We start from the raw sequence: 15,887 nt of genomic DNA, 5'->3' as shown, positions 1-15,887 counted from the left end.
TACATTATGTATATATCATGATACATATATGGGAGATTACATGTGTGTGTATATATGTATGTGTGTGTATATGTGTGTGTGTGTGTGTGTGTGTATAGTGAAATAATTTAGTCATAAATAAAAATGGCCACTGCTGGCCACTGAGTCAACATGGATGGACCATGAAGGCATTATGCTAAGTGAGATAAGTCCAACAGAGAAAGAAATACTGCAGGATCTCCTATCTATGTGGAATCTAAAAAACAGAACACAACCCAGGTTCATAGATACAGAGAACAGAGTGGTGGCTGCTGGGTTCTGAGTGTGGACAGAAGTGGGTGATGGAGATTAAGAGGTACAAACTTATAGTTATAAGTGTAATATATGGTGTGGGATCTACAGACAGTAACACCATATGAATTTTGTATGGTAGCAGATGGTAGCTAGACTTATGGTAGTGATCAGTTTGCAATCACACAAATGTCACATCACTATGTTGTGTACACATGAAACTAATAGAATACTGTATGCAATTATAATTCTAAAAGAACAATGTTAAAGAACAATGTTCAGTGAATAACCAAGAAAGTGAAAAAGTAGAAGTTAGGGTCAGTACAAACACTGGCTAAAAACAGTCATTTGTGTCCTATAATTCCTAGTGCATATTTAAATTTGCCTGATGGTCTTAACATTTGTTCAAAACAGATTGTGTGAATCAGTATCCACAGAAGGGTCATGTAGTTGTTATGTATTTTAAGCCCCTTTAATATAGAGCAGGTTGTCTGAGCCTCCTTGTCATTAACATGTTGATATAACCGAGTCTATTATCTTGCAAATTGTCCCATATTCTGGTTCCACTAGTGTTTTTTTTTAAGATTTTATTTATTTATTCATGAGAGAAACAGAGGGAGATAGATAGATAGAGAGAGAGAGAGAGGCAGGCACAGACACAGGCAGAGGGAGAAGCAGGCTCCATGCAGGAAGCCTGACTACCAGACTTGATCCCTGGTCTCCAGGATCACACCCTGGGCTGAAGGCAGTGCTAAACCGCTGAGCCACCCGGGCTGCCCTCCACTAGTGTTTTTAAGTTTGTTCTCTTACCCCTGTGTTTCCTGTTAACCACAGAGTCGTTCTAAAATCTCGGCTGGGTTCGAGGTCCTTTTGTAAAAGATGTCTTTGGAAAATGTCCTTGAGATGGCATCACATCAGGAGGCACCCAGTATCTGCACGAGTCTTTCCTGTGATACGAAGACTGATCACGGGGCACAGGCAGTGGCCGCTGACCCCTGTCCTGTAAACTTCCCCATCAACCTGCCACACAATGCTTTCAAATTTTGGTAAAAATTTTATGAATCAATTGCTTTATTAGGATTTTTACAAGTGATTTCTCAAATTCTGTCATTCCTTCTATATTTATTACTTAGAGTTATTCAGCAAAGAACATTCTTTCATCAATTTTCCTTTCATCAACATGAAATATCATTGACAAAGCAAAGATAAATGCTTGTTTCCCTTCAGCACTACTTTTCAAACTAAGATATTTTTATTTCCTTGTAACATATACAAGTAAAATATCAAGTTATAATATTTGTGAACTTAGTGCTCCCTTGTTCCTTGTTAGGAATCCTAAGCTTAAAAAAAAATAAAAAAATTAAAAAAATTAAAAAAGGAATCCTAAGCTTCCTGACTTCTCAGGATTAGCGCAGCTGCTGAACTCCTCACAGTCATGCAGTGCAATGTGGCTAAAATTATTATACAAGTTATCTTCAAATCTTCCACAACAACAACAAAAAAACATCATTAAGAATAAACATAACTCCTTTTAAGAACTTTGCTATGAAACTGCTATTGGTTCTGAAAAATAATAAAGTTCTGGAACTTCAAAGCATGTTTAGGAAAAAATAACTGAGTATGTAGCTAGCACTTAAAAATATATAGCTCTTACAGAAAAACAAGTATGTTACTTTAGTAGAAATTCTTTTTATGGAGAATTACAGCAACTAAGGAGCTTGGTCAATAAGAACTGCCTCCCCAAATATGCTACCATTTCTGAGCAGGACCGAAGCCCCTGCAGTTGTCCTGCACCTGTCTCTGCTTCCAGCCTCCATCCTGTGGGTCAGCGCTGCCAGACTGCCTGGCGCTCACCACACCCACCCCCAGGCTCCCAGCTGCCTCCTGGCCTCTTTTCTACCAGCCCTTCCCCTCCTCCCACTGTGCAGTACCCATATCTGTCTCATTGTTTCCCCCCCACTTAACAGAGATGGCCCAGAAGGGCCGAGGAGGATGTTCAATCTCAGTGATAAAAAATGCAAACCACAGTGAGATACTATTTTAACACATTAGATTAACAAATATGAAGGCATTCAAAAATACCACCCACTGATGGGAATTGAAGGATGTAGACACTACAATCTTCTGGTGAAAATGTAAAGTACTACAACCACTAAAAACATTCTGACACAATTCTATTCATAAATACATACCCTAGAGACACTCTTACACAGACATAGACATGTATGTACACAAATGTACATAGTAGCACTGTTTGTCATAACGAAACAATGAAGTACTTATATAATGAAATATTATAAAACAGTAATAATGAAACTACAGCTTAACCAGTATCATAAATAGATCTTAGAAAACAATGTAAAATGAGATATGCAAGTCCTAGAACACCACATGGAAAACATCATTTTATGAGGTCAAAAATTAGCAAAATGAAGCAATATACTTTTAGGAACAAGTGTGTGTGTGAATGCATGCATGTAGTACAACTATTAAAAAAGTATAAATTTAAAAACTATTTTAAAACAGAGAATGTTGTCCCCTTTAACAGAAAGGGAGAGGAACAAGATAATCATGTACATTGATTCAGGTTACTGGTAATATCATGGTTCTTAGTTATTGATTCATGAGTTTCATTATATCTTCATGCTCTTATTTTTTTAAGATTTTATTTATTTATTCATGAGAGAGAGAGAGAGAGAGAGAGAGAGAGAGAGAGGCAGAGACATAGGCAGAGGGAGAAGCAGGCTACAGGCAGGGAGCCCAATGTGGGACTTGATCCTGGTCCTCCAGGATCACACCTTGAGCCAAAGGCAGACGCTTAGCCACTGAACCACCCAGGCGTCCTCTTCATGCTTTTAACGTTATATATATAGAGTTATATATTACAGTTATATATATATATATATATATATATATATATATATATATACACAGACATATCACAGTTGTATTTATATCTATATACATATATATATAACTGTAAATAATATAGCCCTTTATATAAACCAAATATTGTATTTTGAAAAAGCAGTAAAAATTTCAGAGCTAAAGAAACACAAATCCTATAGAAATATAAATCTTGAAGGAAAATTTCTAAACTCATTCTAGGAGACCAACATTACATTGATCCCAAAACCAGACAAAAACTCCACTAAAAAGAATCACAGACCAATATCCCTGATGAACATGGATGGAAAAACTCTCACCAAGATACTAGCCAACAGGATTCAAAAGTATATTAAAAGTGGTGATTATTCACCCTGACCAAGTGGGATTTATTCCTAGGATGCAAGGGTGGTTCAATATTCACAAGTCAATCGATGTGACAGATCACATTAAAAAAGGAAAGGACAAGAACATATGATCCTCTCAATAGATGCAGAAAAAGCATTTGACAAAATACAGCATCTTTAGGACACATGGGTGGCATGGTTGAGCTTCTGCCTTTGGCTCAAGTCGTGATTCTTGGGGTCCTGGGATCAAGTCCCGCATCATGCTCCCTACAGGGAGCCTGCTTCTCCCTCTGCCTGTGTCTCTGCCTCTCTCTCTTTTATGAATAAATAAATAAAATCTTTAAAAAAAGATACAGTATCTTTTCTTGATTAGAACTCTTCACAGTGTCCCTCTTCTAGCCCTATAGAGGGATTATATCTCATATCATAAAATCCATCTATGAAAAGCCCACCATGAATATCATTCTCAATGGAGAAAAACTGAGAGATCTCCCTCTAAGGTCAGGAACAGGACACGGATGGTGACTCTCACCACTGTTGTTCAACACAGTACTAGAAGTCCTAGCCTCAGCAATCAACAACACAAAGTTTTAAAAGGCAACCAAATTGGCAAAGAAGTCATCCAACTTTTGCTCTTTACAAACAACATGATACTCTGTGAGGAAAACGGAGAAGACTCCCCCCAAGATTGCTAAAACTCATACAGGAATTCAGCAAAATGGCAGGAGATCAAATCCATGCACAGAAATCAGTTGCATTTCTATATCCTAATAACAAGACTGAAGTAAGAGAAATTAAGGAGTCAATTCCATTTACAATTGCACCTAAATCATAAGATACCTAGGAATAAACCTAACCAAAGAGGTCAAAGGATCTATACTCTAAAAACTATAGAACACTTATGAAAGAAATCGAGGAAGACACAAAGAGATGGAAAAACAATCCATGCTCATGGACTGAAGAATAAACATTGTGAAAATGTCTATGCTACCCAGGGCAATCTATGCATTCAGCAAAAATCCCTATCAATAAAACACCAGCACTTTTCACAGAGCTGGAACAAATACTAAGATTTATATGGAACGAGAAAAGACCTCAAATAGCCAAAGATATGTTGAAAAAGAAAACCAAAGCTGGGGGCATCACAACTACTCCAAGTTCTATCACAAACTTGTAGTCATCAGGACAGTATGGTACTGGCACAAAAACAGACGCCTAGATCAATGGAACAGAACAGAGGTCCCAGAAATGGACCCTCAATTCTATGGTCATCTTCAACAAAGCAGGAAAGAATATCACCATTTAATAAATGGTGCTGGGAAAACTGCACAGCCAATTCATTAAAATGAAACTGGATCATTCTCTTACACCGTACACAAAGATAAACTCAAAATGATTAAAGATCTAAATGTGAGACAGGAATAGATCAAAACCCTAGAGGAGAACACAGGCATCAATCTCTGTGACCTCGGCCTCGTGTCTTCTTGCTAGACACATCTCCAAAGGCAAGGGAAACAATGGCAAAAATGAACTATTGGGACTTTATCGAGATAAAAAGCTTCTGCAGAGCAAAGGAAACAGTCTATAAAACCAAAAAACAACCTACAGAATGGGAGAAGATATTTGCTAATGACATAGCAGATAAAGGGCTAGATCCGATAGTCTGGACACCCATGTCACATCTAAGTCTGGTTCTACTGCCTGCTTGGGAGACAAACCTCTGAGTTTTCAACAGTACCCTAAGGGCAATAGTGCTTCCCCCCTCTTGCTCCCTGGGGATTGACACTTCTGTCCCAAAAGGCAGACAGAGGCAGTTTCCTGGCTACCTACTCCTCCCAAGGGGATTTTGTTCTGCTCCCCCGGGCTGTCCCCAGGAAGGAAGCTTTCTAAGACTCTCATCAGTAGGGGTCCACTGAGAAGAGGCCTGCAAGAAAGTGGGATCCAGGTCACATGATCCAGGACTGACGATAATGTGGGCACTCATCTCCCCTTAGACTCCAGCCAGCTGGTACTCATATGTCTTTTCTCAGATGGGTTCAAGAAAAGTCATGAACTTGTCCTGTTTGTCTTCTCCTGCTGTTCTAAGAGGAGGAACAATGCTCTTTCCATCCACCTCTATCCTGGAGTCTAATTCGCTATTGATTACAACGGCCTTCCTTCAATCTCAAGTATGGCCACCACCAGGGAACCATTTCTGATGCTGCAGGGTATCTAATCTGATGATAAGAGCACCCCTTGGCCTCTGCGTGCAAGTGCCGACCCAGGAAAGGAGTCTGAGCGGCTCTGCTGGCACATCACTCTAGCTTCACCACAAAAATAAGATTTTCTTTCTTTTTTATTGATTTTTTTTATTTTTTTATTTTTTATTTATTTATGATAGTCACACAGAGAGAGAGAGGCAGAGACACAGGCAGAGGGAGAAGCAGGCTCCATGCACCAGGAGCCCGATGTGGGATTCGATCCCGGGTCTCCAGGATCGCGCCCTGAGCCAAAGGCAGGCGCTAAACCGCTGCGCCACCCAGGGATCCCAAGATTTTCTTTCTTTGCTTAATTTTGATATGCAAGAAAAGAAGAGATGTGGAAAAGACAGAGGAGAAGGGCACTTCATTAATCCTATTAGAACCACACAAAATAATGGGAACTACAGTTTCTTGAGGGTTATTTTAATAATTTCATAGATCTGGGCAGACAACCATTAATTTATGGAAGGTAACAACATGTGGGAAGGTCTGGAGCTCCCTTCTCTCACAGACATACCAAGTCAACAGCTACATGTAATGCAACTCACTTTCCAGCCTGAGACTGCAGACCAGATCCTCCATAACTAAAGGCATAGAAAAAGGCCACACAGCAGGTCAGGAGGGAAACAAGGCACTGTAGGAAACCAACCCCTGGCTACATGGCCACCCAGAAGCTGGAATATCAGGGGAAGGCATGAAGACACTAACTCTCTGAGAAGGGGATCAAGCCTCAAACTGGGAACCCCAGGCCCAGGGACCTGCACGGGAAGATGAGCCCCTAAAACATCTGGCTTTGAAAATCAGCGGGCTTGGCTCTGGGAGCCTCAAAATCAGGAGAACAAGAGGGTCACAGTAAACGGTCTCTGCTCTTCAAAGGCCAGCATACTAGATCATTAGGCCTGAGATCCAGCAAGAAGCACCTTTTCAAAGGGAAGTTTAAAAAGTGCCTAGGGTATAAACGAAGATTTCCTAATTTTAGGACTTGTGCCAGAGACACAGGGACCTGTAGGAGGTTTCTCTGGGAGAGAAGATGGGAGCAAGCATCACTTTCTTTCCCTCTCATTGGCCAGCTGGCCTATGGGACCCATTCTGATGCTAAGTAACTAGCAGTACCTCTTGCCCCACCCAACCCTGCCATCCTGGAAGGCACCCTTCTCCTATGTCTCCCAAGTGGCCACACCTGAGGGGCAGGCCATGTCATAACCAGTTTACCCCACCAGGGCCTCCTGTCTTACCACATTTTGCAGGCAGGCTCCACTGGAACTAACATCCACCCAGAGAAACTACTGTACCAACAAAATGGCAATATGTACACATCTAACAATGTAAAATGCACTAAATGCTCCAGTCAAAAGATGGAGCGTATGGATTAAAAACCACAATAAAAACAAGACCCATGTATATGGGGACTAAAAAAGACCTAAAGACACATACAAAAGTGGAAGTGAAGGAATTGAAACATAATCTATGAAGAGAAAACACAAGTCAGAATAACAACATTTGGATCAGACAAAACAGACTTTAAAACAAAGCCTGTACAGAAGAAATGAAGAAGGGCATTAAATAAGAATAAAGGGATCAGTCTAACAAGAACATGTAATGTACTTATGTACCCAACACAGCAGCGTCTAAATATATAAAGTACTGATAGACACGAAGGAAGATACTGACAGTAATTTCATAACAGTAGAGGACTTAACATCCCGTTTATAGTCACAGATCATCCAGACAGTAAGTCCACGAAACACTGGCTTTCAAGGAACCTACAAGATAGAAAGAGAATATGCCATTCCAAAAATAGAGAACTTATATTCTTTTCAAGTGAACATGAGTTATCCTCCAGAGCAGATTACATGTTAAGACACACAAGAAGTTTCAATAAGTTTCAGAAGATTGAAATAATATCAAGCACTGTTCCCAACAAAAACGATAGGAAAATAAAAATTACACTTAAGAAAACTGAAGAAAACAAAAAAACTCACTAACCCATGGAGGCTAAACACCTGCTACTAAACAACCCATGAATCAATGAAGAAAGACAATAGGGGGAAAAAAAAAACACCTGAAGACAAATGAAAATGGAAACACAATGGTTCGAAATGTTTGGGAAGCAGCAAAAAGCAGTTCTGGAAGGGAAGTTTATAGAGATACAAGCCAATCTTAAGAAACAGGAAAAATCTAAGTTTCCACCTAACAGGACTAGAGAAAAAAAAAAAAAACAAAACCCCACATTAGTAGAAGGAAGGAATAATACAGAGCAAAAACAAAGAAATACAGATTTTTTAAAATAATAGAAAAGATCAAAAAAACTAGAATCTGATTTTTTGGAAAGATAAAATGGTAAATTGTTACAAGACTCAAGGGGAAGATGGCAGAGTAGGAGCCCCACGCATACAATTAGGCGACACCTATATAGGGAAACACCCCGGAAAGTAACCTGGAGCCTGGCAGAGCAGACCCTCTGTAGATGGATGGAGGGCAAAGGCCACAGGGAAGAGAACAGGAAGGGCAGCGTCCTAGTGGGGAGCTAGAGGGACTTGATGAATGGTCTGCAGGGGCTCAGAGACCCCACACCTGCAGGCTTCAGGCACCATTCCCTTCCCCCACCACCCAGCCTAAAGACAGTGCCGCCCCAGGGCATGAGGGCAGCCACAAAACTGACCTCGAAGCCTGCCCACAGTGCACCTCACACCTGCATTCCCCTACAGACAGGCCCCCCTCCAGGTCTCCTCTCCCAGGAGACTACTGCATCCCCTAGCTAACACTGCCTGACTTGCCCCTGCGCTCTTCTGCAGGTGCATCCCCTCCAGCCCCACTGGCCTAGGTCCTCAGGCAGCAACCAGCACCTTATTAGCATTACAAGCCCTGCCATCAAATTCTCCTGCAAACCTGCAACTGCAATGTGCCCTTGGCTGGAGCCCTTCCAAAGATGTGCCACACGCTGGCAGTGTGCAAGTAGCCCCGACAGGGGCCAGCACCCCTCCACAGTGACTCCTGCCCCAGGGAGAAGGAAAGATAAGTGCACACACAAGTCAGACAGCAGCTCCAGCTGTGGGCTGGGAGCACACAGTGGGTCAGCCTGGAGACACTGCTCACTAATCAAAGTTTCTCAGGGGACAACACAGGGAAAGTGCCCTGCTCTTCTGCATCTCTGGCAAACTCCTGGTTTGACTCGACACAAGCCCAAAGTGGCCCCAGACTGGCCCACAAACAACACAAAGTCCTCCCACCACAGGCACAAACAGCCACTGCAGACAACTGGACTGAAGGCCAAAGCAGTTCAGCCACAACATTCACAGGAGACATCCCAGAGGTGCCAGTGGTGCAGGCACAAAAATATACATAGATCAATGCAACAGGATAGACAGCCCAGAAATAAATCCATGCTTACATGGCCAATTAATCCATGAAAAAGGAGGAAGAATATCCAATGGGGAAAAGACAGTCTCTTCAACAAATGGTGCTGGGAACACTGGACAGCCACATGCAGAAGACTGAAACTGAACCACTTTCTTACACCAGATACAAAAATAAGCTCAAAATGCATGAAAAACCTAAATGTGAGACCTGAAACAATAAAACTCCTAAAAGAGAACACAGGCAGTAATTTCTCAGACATTTGCTGTAGCAACATCTTTCTAGATCTGTCTCCTGAGGCAAAATAAATAAAAACAAAATTAACTATTGGGAATTCACTAGGATAAAAAACTTTTGCAAATGAAGGAAACAATCAACAAAACTAAAAAAGGCAGCCTATGGAATGGGAGAAGATATTTGCAAATGACATATTTGATAAAGCATTGGTATCCAAAATCTAAAAAGGATGTCTACAAGTCAACACCAAAAAAACAAATAATCCGATTAAAAATGGCCAGAAATGTCTGAGGACATGAACAGACATCTCTCTAAAGACAAACAGATGCCAACAGACACATGAAAAGATGCTCAACATCACTCATAGGGAAATGTAAATCAACACTACAATGAGATACCATCTCACAGCTGTCAGAATGGCTAAAATCAACAATGCAGGAAACAACAGGTACTGGTGTAGATATGGAGAAAGGCAAACCCTCATACACTTTTGGTGGGAATGCAAACTGGTGCAGCCACTCTGGAAAACAGAAAGGAAGTTTCTCAGAAAGTTAAAAATAGAGCTACCCTATGATCCAGCAATTGCACTACAGGGTATTTACCCAAAGGATACAAAAATACAGATTCAGAGAGGTACATGTACCCCAGTGTTTATAGCAGTAATATCTACAATAGTCAAACTATAGAAATAGCCCAAGTGTCTGTCAACTGATGAATGGATAAAGATGTGGTCTATATACAATGGAATATAACTCAGCCGTTTGCAATGACATAGATTGAACTAGAGGCTATGATGTTAAGTGAAATAAGTCAACCAGAGAAAGACAAATACCATATGATTTCACAAATATGAGCAAAAAAAAAAGGGGGGGGGGGACAAAGCAAGAACCAAACTCTGAACTCTGCTGGTCACCAGAGGGGTGGGCGAGGATGGGGGAACAGGTGACGTGGATGAAGGAGCACTCCTGTCCCGATGAGCACTGGGTGATGAAGGTAAGTGCTGAATCACTATACTATACACCTGTATACACCTGAAACTAGTATTGCACTCTATGTTAAAAATACTGTAATTAAAATAAAAAACTTTTTAAAAATGTTGCCTTAAAATCACTACAGGAGGTAAAATAAATATATTTTGGAGGAAGTGATTGTGTTCAATGTTATTTTATTAATAATTGCATTAATATAGAATTCTTTGGCTCTTTTTAAATGTATTTAAGGTAGAGCTGGAATCTACCATGCTAAATAAAATGAAAGTTAAATAACAACTTTTGGGGTTTGCAATATCAAGATCAAATTTCATGTTCATTTCAGGCTCAGTGACAACATTTTTTCTACACAGCACTTCTTTTCTTAGGTTACCTGTGAACTAATCATGCGCTGAGATGAGCGAGCTATGTTGGCAGGAAGACCGAAGAAACTCGGTTTGTCATCCTCTGGAAGCTTTTCAATGACAGCACGATAGTCCTGAAATGTAAAGAAGTGAGAAACAGCTTTTCTATAAAGATCGAACTTACAACCACTGAAATTAGAAAGATTAGGTATCATAAGTATTAAATTATTACTCGTATGTTTATATTTTCTAGGTAAATGTAACTTCAAGTCTATGTAATACTTGGTTATCTACAGAAAATATTCTTAGTCATTACTACTTTTCATCCCTAAATTACATGATACTGTAGTTTTTAAGTTTAACTCCTCACATTCCCTTGCATGGATGAAAACAAAAATACTTTAGTGGACATGGCTACTATGTGTAAGATATCATGTGGGATATTTTCTGGAAAGCCCCATTATTACTTTTCCTATAACCTACCCAAGACTCATCTGCAGAGCACAGCTCTGCTTACCCCAAGGTAAATATCCCAGCTATTTTCTTAAACTTATAGAAGCCCCAGAAGCCTATATATACATACTCTGAGAGCAAGCATTGCTTGGTCAACCACTTCCTTCACATCAAGCAATTTCACTCGGAGTCTCCAGCCCACTGCTGAGAGGTAAGGAAACACACTGGTAATCCTATTGTTTGCTCCTAAGAATCACTGTGAGCACCAGTTCAGTTACTGACTCTGAACTCCAGATGGAAACTCAAGTGTAGACTGAGAGGATTTCTTCAGTTTGGCTCAGGATAAGAACTGTTCTGCCTGTTGTTGTCACGCAGAAGGGTTACTATGTATGTGTCTACACTGTTCCTGCTGAGCTAGGAGAAACGGCTGTTTCTGCCCTGTCCTCCCTTCTCATCCTTGGCAGCTGTCCCCAGAGGTCCCTCCAATGCCATGGTTCCACTTCAGGAAGCCCAGGGCCTTTAAACATGTCAGATTTTGGAAACACATGCTGTTTTTTTTTTTTTAATTCTTCCCATCCTGTAGCTCAACCAGGTGTGCCATCACAACATACACATGCAGAAATACATATGTACATATGTGAGTCTGTGGGTACAAGCCTGGACACATGTATAAGTACGCAGCATAGAGCACAAGCCAGGGTTCTCGCCCTCCTGGGGAATTCTGGCCTCCTACTACTATATATAGCTCTATTAAATAGAAAGCTTAAGGTTGACTCTCATAAATCATCCTATAAATGTAAAACTCTTATTCTCCATCAAAATGGCTGAGATCTTTTCTCATGTATACTGGCTAGCATCTTCTCTCCCTCCACAACCACACACAGACATGTTTCTTAAATGACAGCTACACGGATTTGTCTTCACTTAGATGCAAGAGAATGTATACCAAATGATACCATTTATGTAAAACTCAAAAAAAGCACACAAAATTAATGTAGGCTGGAGCGCCTGGGTGGCTCAGCTTGTGTGCCTGGGTGATTCTTGGTTTTGGCTCAGCTCATGACCTCAGCCTGGGATTGAGCCCCATATGTTGGGCTCCATGCTCAGCCAGGAGTCTGCTTGAGTTTCTCTCTCTCTCCCTCTGCCTTCACCCCATCCCCCCCACTTATGTGCATGCTCTCTCTCAAATAAATCAATCTTTAAAAAAAAAAAAAAAAAGCTAATGTAGGCTATTAGAAGCCCAGGCAATGCACCATTTGTGGGGGAGGCAGTGACTAGAAGGGAACAGGGGCTGGTAATGTTCTATTTCTGGGTCCTAGTGCTGGTTACATTCATGTGTTCAGTGTATAAAAATTCACTGCATAGTACATTTATGACGTGCACTTTTCTATAGTTTTATTTCTCAGTTTAAAGCTCAAATGGAGGGTAGCCTGGGTGGCTCAGCAGTTTAGCACCGCCTTCATCCCAGGGCCTGATCCTGGAGACCCGGGATCGAGTCCCACGTCAGGATCCCTGCATGGAGCCTGCTTCTCCCTCTGCCTGTGTCTCTGCCTCTCTCTTTCTCTCTCTCTCATGAATAAATAAATAAAATCTTTTAAAAAATAAAAAAACAAAGCTCAAATGGAGAGGGAAGACCTGTCAGTGCACTATGTGAAATAAATGGACCAAGAGTAACCATGGGATGGCTCTATCTGCTGGGTGAAGCCCTCCCGTCAGCCCCAGAGATGCCCACGGCACTCATGTGGGCTGAAACCGGGCCACCAGTGGGCAGATGGTCAGTGGCTCTTACTGAATAAATGAGTAAATGAATGAAAGACACTGAAAAATAAAACAGATGGGATACTTAACATAATAGGAAATCTATTCAGTAAGATATTTAATATTGGTTTTTAAACTTTGACTTTTGACAATTATGTCACTGAAACAAAAGAATTTTCTTGAAAAATACTCAGGATGAGAGAAAAATCCACAATCCTGAGAGACCTATACAACTGAATATATATCTCTGTAATTCATGAACAGATACATGATCATAATATTCTAGGTAATAAAAACATTATTTGACACTAAGCAAAGATAAGTTTGTGGTAAAATAAATTAGAACCAAAACCTCAGGGCTATATTTAGTACTATTTTCTGGAAAAGATGACTGCATTCTACAGGCTTTCATAGGATGACTCCAGGGGAAAAGTTTCAGTTGGCTAAAATAAACACACATCAACAAAATGTTGCCATCAAAGCCATCTACAGTGTATCCCCTATATAGTTAGATCTGCTTTACATTCATAAGCAAGGAAGTGAAGGTACACTTGTTAAATATTTGAATTCTTTTCAGTTCTTTAACCCACCAGAGCCCTCTCACTCCCACTAGGATCTGGTACCCATTCTCCTTCCAGATCTTCACAGCAGCCTTGACACTTGTCTGTGAGATGTACCTACACACTATATCCTACTCTTATCAATCAGTTCCTAAGTTTCCAAAGGTGAACAAGACACCTAAGTAGAGTTCATAGAATCAGGCCATGCACTGGCATAATAATAATCTGTATTTGTGAATGAGAATTACTTGTGTATTTGAAAAGAAACATTTATTTAACAATTTAAGAAAGGATTCATGTATCTGGTAATAGATTAAAAATGATGAATTATACCTACCAGAATGCTGCAGGATTTGGGTAGAGATATAGAATATGGAAAAACACTCTTCTTGTTCCTTTGGTTTAAAACATCAATTATTGAAGAATTAAAAAACTGTTTCAGGTATGACTGAAGAACTCTAAGGTCAAAATAGTTATCTATGCGTCCGCCATAAATAGCATTTTCAAGTAAACCATGTAAAAATTCCCATTGCACATCTTTAGTACCTATAATTTTAAAACATAACTTTTATTAGCTTTATCTCTAAGGTTTTAGAAATACTCTAAAAATACTCTAAATTATTCTAAAATATTAACTAAATTCCTGGTTCCAGTTATACTTATAGGATATAACAATATACATTTAACTTAGTTAAATCGTTCCTTATAAGGTTCACTAATAAGAATGTAAAGTTCATTAATAAATTCTTATTAATAATTAACATAATCACAGAATAGCTAATAGTGAGATTATTTAATCAAGTAAAATTCCCCAAATGTTTCCATATACAAACTCACTTAAGCCTTCTAACATAATCTAACATAAAAGTATTAAAATTACCCAGTTATATGGATGGAGAAATTGAGGAATAGGAAGGGGATGTGACCCAAATCAGAAAATCACATAATCCCACATATCTGAACCAGAATGAGGTGCTCTGAAACCAAAGTCATACTCTTGTCTGCTATACAACACTGCCTCCTTAAATGAGAAATTATTTAGAATATTTCCAAAATCTAATTTTATACAATGATGAAAACCTCAGTTTATCAAAATGACCTGAATAAGAAAATTCTACAAAATAACTTTACACATTATAGTCCTGTACTGTCATGATTCTAATGGTCAACTATCCAGTTTCTAAAAGAGAAATATAGCATAAAACAACACAAAGTGAGACTTTAAAATTATTATTTCATTTTGCAACAAAAGCATCCTCTTAATCACAGTTCAGTGGTAGTTTTAAACTGTAAGAATTAAATCTCAGGTCTGCAGTAAATAGAGGAAACAACTGTACCTGTACTTAAACTAGCTACTTGACATGACTGCTAGCACTGCTGGTTTAGTTTCACTTACTATAAAATGCAGAGATTGGCACGAAGACTGACGGCTCAGTACACACGTGGTCCAGGCTGTGGTGGCATGGAAGACTAATAAAAGCTGCCTCCTGCCAACCTCTCATTACCAACAGCAGCCAAGTAGCTATAATAAGGCACCTCACCAGGACTCAATTTCTTAGTTCTGCCTAGGTCTTCATTAAATAATATATTGGTAATGAACATGTCATTCATTCATAGGTCACCAGGGCATACAGAAACACTGATGTAGCTTTCACCTTATAAGATACAAATAACTATTATATAAAATATTTTATAGAATTTCTAAGATCTTGTTTTTCTTATATTCACTGTTCTTAGAGTGAATTTTGTTTAGGATTAAATAAAAACAGAGCTGAAATTATAGCAATAGCAGTAAGTCAATAATTATTGCAAGCTTACTCAATATAATTTCAATGTACCAAATGTTAAATGTTTCCTGTGGCTTTTCTCATTCAAAATTCTCAAGAATTGAAACCAGTGGATGTAGTATCTGCTATCATTCCTATTTTACAGGTCAGGAAGCTCAAGGTTATACGTATACTCCAGGTCTTAGAAGCTATGTAATTTCTATACCTACTCATCCCTATAATTAAAACTTTTTCTCTTTCTTGATTTAACTCTGTATACGTGGAAGTCTCCAATATCAAGAAATTCTGTAATCCTGAGATTATATAGTTAGATTTTTACGAGATTCACTATCACTTTAAAGCACTGGCTTCTTACATCAATTCAATGGTGTGGTATATATAAAATGATATAATGCTATTAATTCTCACAAGCTTCAAACATAATCACAAATCATTCAAACTCCCTGCTTTGGTTTCTTCATCTTAAAATGGCATATACAATTGTATCCTTTGTATCCATTGTATCTTTTTGTATCCAAAAAGAATAAAATCTTGTCATTTGCAATGACATGGATGGAGCTAGAGAGTAGTATGCTAAATGAAATAGGCCTGTCAGAGAAAGACAAATACCACATGATTTCACTCTTATGTGGAATTTAAAAAAGAAAACAGATGAACAT

General features: G+C 39.4%; 1 protein-coding gene across 2 annotated transcripts in view; it reads right to left on the bottom strand.

The window, feature by feature from the left end:
* The window catches only part of DYNC2H1 (dynein cytoplasmic 2 heavy chain 1), a 341,276-nt gene that overhangs the window by 132,344 nt on the left and 193,045 nt on the right, over positions 1–15,887 (bottom strand). For both annotated transcript variants that reach the window (XM_055305872.1, XM_055305873.1), the window contains 2 exons: positions 13,779–13,987; positions 10,700–10,804 (listed from right to left, as the gene is read on the bottom strand). In XM_055305872.1, coding sequence (XP_055161847.1) covers positions 10,700–10,804; positions 13,779–13,987 — 314 coding nt within the window. The remainder of the gene's footprint in view (positions 1–10,699; positions 10,805–13,778; positions 13,988–15,887) is intronic.

The sequence above is a fragment of the Nyctereutes procyonoides genome, unplaced genomic scaffold, assembly GCF_905146905.1.
Source record: "Nyctereutes procyonoides isolate TBG_1078 unplaced genomic scaffold, NYPRO_anot_genome, whole genome shotgun sequence".
Taxonomy (NCBI): Eukaryota; Metazoa; Chordata; class Mammalia; order Carnivora; family Canidae; genus Nyctereutes; species Nyctereutes procyonoides.
This window is presented reverse-complemented; position numbering and strand designations above follow the sequence as displayed.